The 13827-nt window shown below is 36.2% G+C and overlaps 1 protein-coding gene across 1 annotated transcript in view; it reads right to left on the bottom strand.

Moving 5' to 3' along the window:
• Positions 1–13827, bottom strand: part of RYR2 (ryanodine receptor 2) — a 727841-nt gene that overhangs the window by 201327 nt on the left and 512687 nt on the right. The window contains exons 41-46 of the mRNA XM_060096737.1: positions 12177–12450; positions 7309–7423; positions 5509–5641; positions 5194–5297; positions 2284–2419; positions 1551–1737 (exon numbers count right to left, since the gene is read on the bottom strand). Coding sequence (XP_059952720.1) covers positions 1551–1737; positions 2284–2419; positions 5194–5297; positions 5509–5641; positions 7309–7423; positions 12177–12450 — 949 coding nt within the window. The remainder of the gene's footprint in view (positions 1–1550; positions 1738–2283; positions 2420–5193; positions 5298–5508; positions 5642–7308; positions 7424–12176; positions 12451–13827) is intronic.

Below are 13827 nucleotides of genomic sequence, written 5' to 3'. Positions count from 1 at the left end.
GGGTTAAAGACAAGATTTGAGATTCTATCACCAAGAAGGCATCTGTGGGAACTTTAATATTAAGATTCCTTCAAAATGGAAAAAAAAGAGGAATTATTAATTTGATGGATTCTGCTCATTTCTACTGGCAGATAAGATATTAACAGAAAATAATTGATTGAAGAACATGGTAAGTTTACTTTTGTCAACAGCATACATTTAGAGAAAGGGTGACAGAGATCTGTCCTATAAGATGACATGTACAAGGCACCCAGTAAGGTGATTTGCCCAGAGTACTTCATAAACGTGATTCCATTTACTCACCTCTCTCTTTACTCTGCCCCACCCACTCACTCCCAAGTAATACAACATGAAAAACATAAATATTTCATTATCTCATTGATGAGAGACAAATTTGGATGGCCCTGTCATTCCTTGTTTAGTGGCCTGGCCGACAGCTGCCTCAGCTGGACTCAGCAGTCTGCAGAGTAACAGCAAGGCCTGTTGACAATATTGTTCCTCAGAAGCAATGCTGTTCCCAAGGTCCTCAGGTGCACACCCACTCAGGTGGTACTCGACCAGCAATCTCTTGGTATATTTTCGACTTGTTAGAAAAACTAAGGGATTCCTAGTTCCTCAACAGCTAACTGATAAATATGTAACTTGCTCTTGGAGTGCTCCCAGCCTGGAACCCTGGCCTTGCTGTCGATGGAACATTTACGCCAGGTCTCTAAGTGGGAGAACCAGGGTTTGCAGGACTACCTCTTTGCTTGGAAAATTGCCTCCAATAAGCCCTATGTTATATCTTTACCAGTGGTGCTAGCAGTGCGGTTACATGGGCCCCTAGCAGGACACTCAGCTCCACAGATTAAAAAAATAGAAAGTTGGGACTTCCCTGGAGGTCCAGTGGTTAAGACTCCATGCTTCCACTGTAGGGAACATGGGTTCGATCCCTGGTCAGGGAACTAGCACTTGCATGCCACGTGATGCAGCCAAAAAAGAAAAAAAAGGAAGCAACACGCCTGGATGAATTTATTGTTGGAATCAAGTATTAACAACAAAGACTATGGAGAAATGTAAGGTAGTCACTGCCTCCCCAGTCACCAAGACCTTAATAAAGCATTTTACTCCTCAAAGTGACAACATCCCCTTTTCTCTGCCAACACACCAGTTAAGTCCCCATCCTCTTGCTAAGCGTCTCTTTCTCTCTTACTATTATCATGAAAACTCATTCCAGCTAACCTCCCAGTAAACTCTATTCTAAATTCAAAGGCTCACCTGCCATCATTTGTAAGAACTCACTACTCCCTAGAGCCCTGAGAAAATTCACAAAATACAACCTAAGTTTTTTCCGACTAAATCCATACAATCTTCCTGAGGTCCCTCTTTGTTCATTCACCCTATCCCAGCAGCAAATTCCATCCCTTCTCTCAAAACACATTTCATTTTCAAGGGAAGAAATCCAGAGTACCAGAGAATTAGACTGCAATTAAGAGAACGCAAATTATATTTTGTAAAATTAAAAGTCAAGTAGTATCATTTAATCTTAAGAGTGCGTATATTCGACCTACGGGGTTTTGCTGGATCCACTAGTTGGTGAGGGACCATCTCGAGAAGGATCCTCAGCTATTTTTATGGCTTCTTCCATGGCTGCGAGCAGACCATTCCCACCTTCCCCCCTCAAGGCAGGACCGAAACACTCAGGTCTCCGGATGAGCAATCTCACCACGACATTTGCATTCTCCTCCACGCTTTCCCCTAAGTTCAAACGGGGAACAGGAGTAAGCAAACATTGACTACATGGAAGTTCTGAGCAAACAATGTTATACTAATCTGCTTATATTTAAAGAAAAATAACTAAAACCTAATAAGGTAGTAGTAGAGCCAAAGTTGAATCCAAATTACTAGTGTTCTGTCCGTAAGACTCAGTAAATTTCTTTTCTTGCCCTTAAAATTTTCCAAGTAAAGAAAAGCATGATGGAGTTATAAACTATTCATTTTTGTTAATTTGTTATAGGAAGTGAAGTCTTGGTCCTAGCTATTATTAGAGTCTAATTATAAAAACAGCAAGAATGTAAGTGCCTAAAAATTTTTATTTAATAATGAAAGCCCAGCATCATGATCAAAATAAATATTACAAAATAAATTATTACTGTGAAAAAGCCTACTGATTATAAAATATTCAATTTCTTTACTACTACCTACTTCCTTCATGAAAATGCTGGGATGCCTCATTATTTTATACATCTATTTTTTTTTCAGTTTTAATAATGACCATAAAAGACCCTATGCGATTCATCCTACCATTACAGAAGACAGCAAATCTGAGAAAGTCAAGATATCTCTCTCCTTCAACTGGATTCCACCCAATGTCTGGATAACCCTTCGACACCAGCATTGGACAACTTTGCAGTCCACAACCAGCCAAATATCGCACTACCTGCAAAAACAAGATGATAAACAAAAACGTTATCCCTTGGGTGAGATACTCATTAGAAGCTTGCACTGGACATGGTAAATGTTATTATCAAGGGATGGTTTAAAACGAATGCATTTTTGCAAGTTCTTTTTAATCTCATGACCGTCTATATGAACCCCCTTTAGTAAAACCTTAGAATTAAGAAATACTGACAAACTGTAACAAAGTGCTATCATAGTAAAAATGTTTATGAATGAACTCTATGAAAGAAAAATATTCCTAAATTTCATATCATTTGAGACTTTTACCTACAAGAGTCATAATATTTGATAAGCTTTAAATATGCCTAATGGCCTCTGGCCCAGTGTAAAACCTGAATCCATCTGAGATAGTGAAAGATCCATCTGAGATACGATGATATTTTTAAAGAAGTGAATTTATTTCCACAATAAAATATCAGTGTAATGGGGGAAGGTGTGTGTGTGAGAGGACACCTAGAGAAGTGGAGAAAACTAAGCTCAGAATCAAATATCGTTGGGTTCAAATCTGACCTGCATTAGAACTTAGTGTATCATCTTGAACCACGGTTTCACTGTCTATTAAGTTTGGGATAATACTACCAAACTTTCTGCTTTGTTAAACTTAACACATTAAAATTTCTGCTTAGCTTGGCCTTTTAAAATATTCTGTCTTATTGTGAATGTTGGTTCTCTATATAAGATTTCATAACAGAACCAGTTTTAAAAGAAATCCCTAAAAAAAAAAAAAAGGAATCCCTAAAGAAGTCACTATCAATGGTAGCAGATGGTTGGAGGAGCAACTTATCAAACAAAATAAGCTACACCCAGCCCAGTCACAAGCTAAGCCAGGCTTAAAAATAAATAAATAATAAAGCTAAAAATATTTTACATCATCCTTATTGAGGTATAATTTATGTACAATAAATTCATCTATTTAAAGTATAAATTCAATGACCTTTGAGAGATTTATCCATCTGTAAGAACCCACAACCAAGATGTAGAGCATTTTCCATTGCTCCTCAGGTCCCCGTGTCTTTTGCAGACCATCCGTCCCTACAAACCTTGGTCCTGACAACCTGCTTTCTGCCACTACAAACTAGCTTACATGTTCTAGGACACTGATACATGCAGTCATCCATTATGGGTATATCTGAGCCTGGCTTATTTTACTCAGAATAACAATTTTGAGATTCATTCATGCTGGAGTACATGTCAGTCCCTCATTCCTTTTTATAGCCTAATCATGGCATCTCACTACTTATGGAAATACCCCAGTGTTGTTTATCCATTCACCAGTTGTCTGGTGAGCTGTCTCCAGTTTTGGACTCAGATGAATAAAGCCATTATCAACACCATGTACACATCTCTATGTGGACATATATTTGTATTACTATTGAGTAACTACCTAGGAGTGGAAAGGCTAGGTGCATATTTATGTTAGGTATGTTCAACTTATTAAAAATAATGCCAAACTGCTTTCCAACTGACTTAACCATTTTTCATCCCAACAGCAGTAGATGAGCGTTCCAGTTGCTCCAAAGCCTACTCAGTGTTCAGCATTGTCTACTTTTTAAAAATACTAGCTATTTTATCAGTGTGTAGATAAAAACATTTCAAATTATATATGGGAGAGAATTCTCCAGAGGTTATATTTAGAGATGCAAAGCTTCATGACGCTTGACTGGCATGTCAGAAGGATTTGGGGAAGAGTTCACTTTTTCATGCTTTCAACAGCTATGCGTTGAGCGTCTACCCAGTGCCAATGCTAAGACTGGGAAAAAGCAATGAGCAGCCGAGAAAAAAGTGCCCTGTACTCACTAGCCTTACATTATGGTAAGGAGTAGATTTTGGTAAATACATATACAGATTTTAGTAAAATATATTTATATTAAAATGTAATTTTAAACCATAAATATTTAAACTATAGCACGGACACGGAAGAACTGAAAAGAAGGTGACTTTGGAGCAATGACTGAAAGGATGTCCGGAAAAGAGCCATGAGGACATCTGGCAGAAGAATATTGCAGACGGAGGGAAGAGCAAGGGCAAAGGCCCTAGGGCAGGAGCACACCTAGCAAGTTCCAGTGACAGTAAGGGGTCCAGCGTGGCTGGAGCAAAAAGAGAGACCCGGAGAATAGCAGGAACTGATTGGATGGAGCTATTGCAATGCCTCTAAGTGTATGCTCAAAGTGAGATAGGAAGTCTTTCCAGAGTTCTGGGCAGAGGATTAATGTGATCCTTTCAAGAGACTCACTCTGGCTGCAAGGGAGGGATCAGGAAGACCACTTAGAATGCAACTGCAATTAAAACATGGGGGAAATTTATCCATATTTTGGTAAACATATATGTGGCCTAATATGCTTAGAGTGCACGGCCTCCAGTATATCAATGATAACTTGCACTGTAATATGCAAACTTCTGTGATATAAATTGTATATATAAGATGTTAAAACAATTTCTTTTACGAAATCTAAACTGTATGATTAAAGCAAAAGTGACAGCAGATTACCAGGAAAGGACAAAAACGCAAAAGAATATAGAGTAAGTTGATTCTCTTTCCAAAGAAAAATGCACGTGATCAGAGAAAATACCTTATCTCAAATTTCTTGTTCTTTATAATTTATAATATTACATATAAATGTAACATATTTATAATACATAGTATATTATAATTATAATAATTATAACTATAGTATAATTACATTTAAATATCTAGAGAAACCACTATGAACAAGTGTAATTCACACAAACACACGGGGCAGGGATGCTGTTTACCTTTTCCAGATCTGGCTCCCGCAAAGCTAAGGCTAGTTCATTATTATCCATCACCGAGGCTGCTGCTACGTCCAGTGGCGTTGAACCTCTCATAGATGGTGAGGCTGTTAATTGAAGCAAAGATGAAACAAAACCTGAATTGTGCTGCAACTATGAATTCCATGTAAAAAAAAAAACTTTCACTTAGAATTGAATTTCTGAATGCAATACATATCGCACTAATCCAACTTAATTTACATTAAAGTTTAATTTTAAAATCCAATATGTAAATCCTATTCATCTTAAAGATTAAATGAAAGTCATACATTTACTTACCAAGACCAACACTGCTGTTTTCCAGTAAATAACTGAGATGATCGAACATTGCTTTCTGATTCTGCCTACTTATACGGCAGAAGTAACAGAGAAAACGGCAACAGTTGGCCACCATCTTGGGAAAAGTGATTTCCTACATAAAGAGCATTTAGTTAGCTGGGAAAGCAAAGGATCTTTATAAAGTTGAGTTCTGAAGCTGAGGTCTCAATCAGATTGCCCATCCATGTGTGCCCATGTCTGCCATGCCTCAGGTACAGAAGACCTTCGAGACTTGGACTCATCTAGTCCTAGAGCCACCAAAAATCAAGGCTGGCACTAATTTGAAGCCTCACTGCCATCAATGGGTTGATCTGGAATTAATCTACAGCCCTAAACCTAAAGGTGGCATGGGCCTGGTTTAGGAACCAGGCAGGCTCAGCTGTGATTCCTGACTCACATTTATTAGCTGTGCTTCTTTGGGGAATTATGCAATCTTACTGATTCTCTTCTGTAAAATTGTAATAAGATGGATGATAATATTTACCTGAGGCAAAGGAGGGAGAGTTCAATAAGATGTATTGTGAAAAATACCCAGTTTAATACTTGGAACCACATAATAGGATGTTCTTATCATCAGTGTCGCTGTTGTATTATTATTAAGATTCTGGGAACTCACATCTTCCCTGACTGGCACATGACATCTCCTATGATGAACACCCTTCCTGGAAGGTCTGCCTGCTTGGCCCCAGCAAACACATCTCCCCTGAGACCTAGCTCTTATTCTAGTATGCCACAGATAATCCCTAAAGACTCCAAGTCCTTCTTAAACAGAGTATTTTATAAATATTTTTAAAGGTCTAACTGGTAGTCGGAACATGAGAAATATGGACTCACATCTATATTTTGAAAAATACATTTTAAAATCTCAAAAAAAAACTGAAACATTTTGCAAATCAGAGGTCATGAAATTGTACTGCTTTATATGGAGTTATATATTATATTATTCTATTTGTTTGGTTTTAAATTTTTTTATTTTAAAATTTAATCATTTAAAAATGCACCTTAGTGTCTTACAACAAATGCTATAGAGCATCATCTTCAAATTTTGGTCTGGATCAGGAATTTAGTGGAACCAACTGTTGTCTGAATCAAGGGAATGGGTGGGTCTGAAGAGCATGCTTGTGTTATGGACTTCTAATGTGATGGAAATGGATTTATAATTCAAAATCTTACAAAATTAGCATAGTATTAACTTTTAAGCTTTCTAAATATCCCCTAAGTGAGGATAATCTAGGAGATAGCAAATTACATGGCATAAGAAAAATTGTTATCAATATCAAAGAAAAAACTACAGTCAGACCTCTATATTTGCAGGTTCTACATCTGCAGATTCAACCAAAATGCAAAAAATGCCAAAAGTTCTAAAAAGCAAAACTTGGATTTGCTACATGACAGCAACTATTTACATAGCATTTACATTGTATTAGGTATTATAAATGATCTAGAAATTAAAGTATATGAGAGGATGTGCATTAAGTTATACACGAATACTACACCATTTTACCTAAGGGACTCAAGCATCTGTGGATTTTGGTATCTGCAGGAAGGTCCTGCAAGCAATCCCTTGTGGATACTGAGGGGATGAGTGTAGAAGCATATCCAACTCTCAGTCTGTACAGTTTTGTTCAATTTTTTTCAAAAAGTGTTCTTTAAAAAGCAATCCTAATAGAATTTACAGAAGTTCTCATTAAGAATATGCCATGTACATATTCTAGGAGGTTACAATAAACGGCATCCCAAGAATCAAAGGGTTTCCTTTACCTTGGACTCCCCACCTCCAAGGACATTCACCATGACCTCCATCACCGTCTCGTGCATCCCAAGTGCCCTCATGAGATTAGGGTGCTGGTAAAACACTTTATTATTCATGATATCCCTAGAAAGGACAACATAGGTACAAAGGAAACACAGAAGTCAGAGCAAAATTTAAATAAAAACGTATCTGAGATCATGATAAATCTTCTGGAAATAATTACTGGCATGTATGGAAAAGTAAGAGCAATCATCATTAAGCCATAGAAGTTAATAAGCGCAATTGGGTCTTCCTCAAAAATACTGACAGCCTACCAAAAACAGCATACAAGTCTTCCACTCCTCTCAATTATAAGAAATGTACTAAACAGGTAAACATTCATTTATGTGAAACAGACTTTGTGACACTTATTCCTAGTTTTATGAATATCTAAATTCAATCTTATTTTGTTCAACCTTATTTTGTATAGAAATATGAAGCAGTGTTATACCATGTTCTTATGAAAATTTCTATATAAATAAGTGTTGTATAAGCATCTCTGCTTTTCATATATGCTTTTTTAGTACTATATTCATTATTTGTATGTTTAAAACAGTAGTGTTATTTCCTGCCACATTTATGTTATCATTCTGGCAAAATGCTTTTAAAGGATACATATTCTCTCAGAGACACTGAATACACATGAAGTCCAGGTACGAGTAATCCAACTCATTAAAAGGGACATTTAATCTAAAGAAACAGCAGCAGACAATACCTAGAATGTTTTGTATTATTACTATTGCATTACACATTATTACAATACTCATGTAAAGGTACTTTTAAAGATCTTAATGTTTAGCAGTCCTTGCAAATAAACAGCTCTGTTGATTTTTATTTTAACATATAGCAAATCATGCAACAGTCTTTTCTATAAAACACTTTCTTGTTGGAGCCAGAGCAAGAAAATAATGTACAATCAACGAGAAACCTGAAACTTTCCCTTTGAATCGGGTTACCTTAACTGAGACATTCATCTATTCCTTTAGTCATATGCTAACTTTTAGTTATTCTGGCTACATCAAGAAAGTGGAATAGTGTGATTCTTTTCTTTTCTTCTTTTTTTTTTTTTGTTTTTGTTTTAGCTCTTCACTTTTAATTTAGCTTTGTTTAGGTTTGTGCTAATGAAGACAGTTTTTAGGTAGCACAACTCAGAAAAATGACTTGGGGGCCCAGGGCTAATACAGGTCTGATCTATTTAATGCAAGGACGAATAAGGTAAAGAAAGACATCCTTTCATTCACATCAGATAGCAGCATATTTATCAAGAGAACCTTCAACTCTCAAACCACAGATGTAATCATGAGATCTGTTCTCCTGTTAATTCAGATCCTTTGCATGACCTAACTTTGGAAGGTAGCTAATTGAAAAATCTCATTTGCCTTTAGTTCCAGGTAAATTAAATGGATTTTTAATTCTACCACCAGTAGGCAGGTTGTCACTTATTAAATGTGTCATTTTAGGATCTTTCTAATACCACAAAAAGTAACATTTTATCTTGTTTCATAATCATTTTGAGTTTTATCCCTATTGAGTGATTTATATGTTAACAGTACATCGTACTTGTTACACGGTCATTTAAGAAAGAAAGGGCTCTACATTTCCTGGAAGGCTTTCTTTCTCATTTAATTAAGATCACTTCTCAGGAGAGGCCCCCTCAGGTTAGATTTAAGTACTAATATTCCAAAAAAAGGCTAGGCACAGACAATTATAAATAAAGAACATAACATTAGCTTGTGTTGTTTAGGTTTTTCTCTTTTCCCTCTTTGTCCCATTAGTACACTGATTTTTAGTGTGCAATCATTATAATGATTTTCGGAATATAACCTCCCAGTTTTATGATTTCAAATACTTAATAGTCCCACAGGAAATATATAGTATCGTGTTCTGAATTTAAAATGTACATAAATATCACATAATCTGAGTCTTTCCATACTTTCGTTCCCCCTCAGAATTATTTTTCTAGCCAAAGAAAACATCAGTTATTCTATTTCCTTAGTTGTTTTTCAAAGAGCCAACGCTGAGTTTTTTTAATCCTTTTTATTATTTGTGTTTTATTTTACCTATGTCACTAGTTATCATTATCTCCTCTTTTATCTGTTATTTATAGAACCAGATGAGCTTTTTTTGGTTGGGGGTGCTAAATATTTGTCTTTTACATCACTTTTCAACATTCTACATTCCAGATTTTTATATCCTTACATTTAGGTATTTTCTCTTATGAATATCATACAGCTTAATTTAAGCTTTTATTTTTCTCTGGTATTTTAATACTCTCATATTTTCTTTTTTTTTTTTTTTTTTTTTTGTGGTACGCGGCCCTCTCACTGCTGTGGTCTCTCCCGTTGCAGAGCACAGGCTCCAGACGCGCAGGCCCAGCAGCCATAGCCCACGGGCCCAGCCACTCCTCGGCATGTGGGATCTTCCCAGACCGGGGCACGAACCCGTGTCCCCTGCATCGGCAGGCGGACTCTCAACCACTGCGCCATTAGGGAAGCCCCTCTCATATTTTCTTTTTTTTTTTTTTTGTGGTACGCGGGCCTCTCACTGTTGTGGCCTCTCCCGTTGCAGAGCACAGGCTCCGGACGCACAGGCTCAGCGGCCATGGCTCACGGGCCCAGCCACTCCGCGGCATGTGGGATCTTCCCGGACCGGGGCACGAACCCGTGTCCCCTGCATCGGCAGGCAGACTCTCAACCACTGCACCACCAGGGAAGCCCCCCTCTCATATTTTCTTATCCCCAAATCATACAAGCTTGTTAATGACTGCTTAGATATATGCATATATGTGCCAGTAATATACTCTCTGAAATTGATTACCTCCCATTCTTCTGAATTCCATTTTCTTTTCCAGAATATACAGCCTTTAGAAGGCCTTTCAATGAGGGACTTTAAGTAAACATTCTGAAATATCTTTGTTTTGCCCTCACTCTTGAATATGGAATATGAACTCCAATATCCAAATCCACATGAAGCACAAGCTCATGATGGTAAAGTCTTAGTTGAGTAACACACTGTAAATTGATGGCTATTTTCTGTTGGAACTTTGTGATATTTTGTTGAGTTATGATCTCTAGTTTTACAACTGAGAATTCTAAATATTGTTTCTTTTCAAGTGTCCTGGCTTTTTCTATTTGCTTTCAATATATTCTATTTATCACTGGTTTTATGCTGTTTCACTATAGTCTATCCAGCTGTAGATGTGGAATGGTTTGTACTGTGAATTCATATTGTGAATTCATACTGTGAATTCATATTTTTCATCAATTCTGAAAAACTCAAGCCAATAGCTCTTCATAGTTCCCATTCTATATATAGCTCATCTATTCTGTCTCTCTATAACTCCTATTCAGCATATGCTGGACCTCCTTATACTATCCCCTATGTCTCTTAACTTCTCTTTCAGTGTTGCATTACTAATTTCCTCAGATCTATGATTCAATTTATTAATTCTCTTCAGCTTTATTTATCTATACTTTTATTAATCACTACTCTTAATTTCAATTATTATATTTTTCATTTCTAGAACTTCTATTTAGATATTTTTCAAATTTTCATGGAACTTTTGTGTGTCTTATTTTTGGTGATTTTATTTATTCTTTCTTTTTTTTTCTTTTCTTTTTTTTTTTTTTTTCAGTATGCAGGCCTCTCACTGTTTGTGGCCTCTCCCGTTGCGGAGCACAGGCTCCGGATGCGCAGGCTCAGCAGCCATGGCTCATGGGCCCAGCCGCTCCACGGCATGTGGGATCTTCCCGGACCAGGGCACGAACCCGTGTCCCCTGCATCTGCAGGCGGACTCTCAACCACTGCGCCACCAGGGAAGCCCCTATTCTTTCTTATTTTTAAACATTTTAAATACAGTAACTTTACATTCTCTTTCTGGCATTCTATGATCTGAAATTCCTGTGGGAGGTGTTCTAACTCCACTCTTTATTGTATCTGCAGACTCTTGCCTATGGTGGATTGTTTCCTTGGGTGTTTTGCAAGTTTTGATTGTGGGATAATCTTTAGTAGTATGTAGGTTTTTCCTGCAAGAATTCACAGTGAATTGAGTTGAGAAAGCACACCTCCGGGCCAAATTATGTGTTAATTTCTCAGCTTGGGGATCCTTAGACTACATATGAGGTATAAATGTTAACCCTATTTAAGACTAGCGTATACAAACTATTATATATAAAATGGATAAACAACACGGTTCTATTGTATGTCACAGGGAACTATATTCAATATCCTGTAATAAACCACAATGGAAAAGAATATGAAAAAGAATATATATATATATATATATGTGTGTATATATATATGTAATTGAATCACTTTGCTGTACACCAAAAACTAACACAACATTGCAAATCAACTATAACTCAATAAAAAAATTTTAACCCTGAAATCCACACAAAGTACAATGTACGATGTTGAATTCTAAGAACAGTTGTTTTATCCCCCATTCTTTGCTCAAGGCCCAATAGGCATAGGCAAACTTCCTTGTTATTTCCTGCTCGTGATTGTTTGTCCCCCTGTGGATTTTATTGTTTTTATTAATCTGTATTTTTTATATGTGATTGTACACTACTGAGAAATTAATAAAAATAAAATCTAAGATATTTGTTGTATATCATAGCCACCTTAGCATCTAGTTGTAAAATTAGTCATGTTTTGTTATTGAGCACTTTTCCTATTTAGCTTTAAAACATAGTCTCTAGAAAAATGACAATCTAATTTAATGATCATAAAATCTAGACAGTGTATTTATACTAATGCACCTACTGTACTACTATTGGGATAAACAACTAGAAAGAAGACATTTATAAGAAAAAGGTTGTAATAGTAAATAACTTACCCTAATCCACGAATCATAAGTTTCTCTTCTTCTTTGCCCATTCTCACACTCAGCAGAGAACGAATCTGACCAAGAGATGCCAGCAGGTTGATGGTATCCTCCACGGAAATACCATTTATAGTGTAGGTCTTTGGCAGAGCCCGGACCAGACCCCCAATGCCATCATACTGTCGATGGAGCAACACGAACATGGCCCTCACCAACTCAGGGTCTTCAATAACAGACTCTTGAGCCCATCGGACCATGGTCTCAGAAATCAACTGCTGAAGAGTGGCTGCAAAGTAATTATGGATACTTCTTTAAAAAGGAGAATAATAAGACACATTAGATGGGCATTTCAAATGCATATCTCCGATAAGCCAAACTGGTATCAATATTTGTGCCAGAATTTCAAAAATATATTTTTTGAAAAAAATAAACTTCATTTAAATATTCTTCAAGGTCAATATGTCAATACCAATGAGTTACAGACATGCAAGGATAAAAATACACAATATTTTCTTTAAAAACTATTCTTAAAACTAAGGTATTTAAGCTGTTTCAAAATTGTAGCCACTTTTCCAAAACTACTATTGGCAATCCATAGGGCAATGAATGAGTGGTCCTATTACTTTTACTTTTATTTTCTTAGTTCCATTCTTTTCCTCTCAGAAGATCTGACATCATATATCCTTATAAAGGTCAACCATGAGCATTCAAGGAGCTTTCTTTTTATCTAACTGTCTCCTCATTTGAGTCCTTTGTAGTAGCAACCTCATGAAATTATATTTCCACTTCAATTTGTATCCCTAATTGTCACTTAAAATGTCTTCAAAAGGATTTGATTGTGAAACTGTATTAAGGTGAAAAGTTACCCCATACATAGAAGATTACTTGCAATGTACAAGCAATATAGCACACTTAAAAGCAATAGAACTTCCAAACCTCTTAAAATATATAGTAAAATTATCAAAGCTAAGTAGGGTTGATGTGACTAATTCATACATAGGTACTTAGTTCCTATCACCAATACACTGTCTGATTTCCAAAAGAAGCTGTTTAACCTGTTTTAATCTATAGCATACTAAAAAAAAAAAATCTACCAATTTTAATCAAATACAGAAATTAGATAAAATGCCAGTATACTTCCATGTATCTCAAAACCATGTTGTCAGTTTTAATAGGTCAAAATTGATAATAATAAAAAGTGATTCATAAGAAACTTTGAACTCTGATTTTGAAGAAGCCCTGGCTCAAATTTGATTGTGATACTGAAGAATAAATTTAGAAGTAATTGTATGGATAAAAGATTTCCCTTGTAAGTTAGTGTGAAAAAAACACAAAATTTTCATGATTTTTTTTCTTTCCATAAAAGCCATTAATAAACCAACACTGCATCTTAAATGAATGGAGTCTCAGCAGTGAGACAGTAAGTCAGTGGATCTCACAGACCTACTTCATGAAACCCTTCTGGATGAGAGTGCAGTGTCTCAAAGACCGATTGCCTCAGTGTGCTTATTTGGTTTCACAGAGTATCAGCTGTGACTTTTCAGTTAAATATTATATGGATGAATCAGAAATGCATAAAACTTTAGAAAATATTTCAGAACCAAAATATAGTTACAGACAATATCTATTTAAACTTTAAGAAAAGGTTTAACTTGATGCAAGA

Source organism: Mesoplodon densirostris, chromosome 1 (assembly GCF_025265405.1).
Source record: "Mesoplodon densirostris isolate mMesDen1 chromosome 1, mMesDen1 primary haplotype, whole genome shotgun sequence".
Lineage (NCBI taxonomy): Eukaryota > Metazoa > Chordata > Mammalia > Artiodactyla > Ziphiidae > Mesoplodon > Mesoplodon densirostris.
Note: the sequence above shows the minus strand (reverse complement) of the source record. Positions and strands in the feature narration are given on the sequence as shown.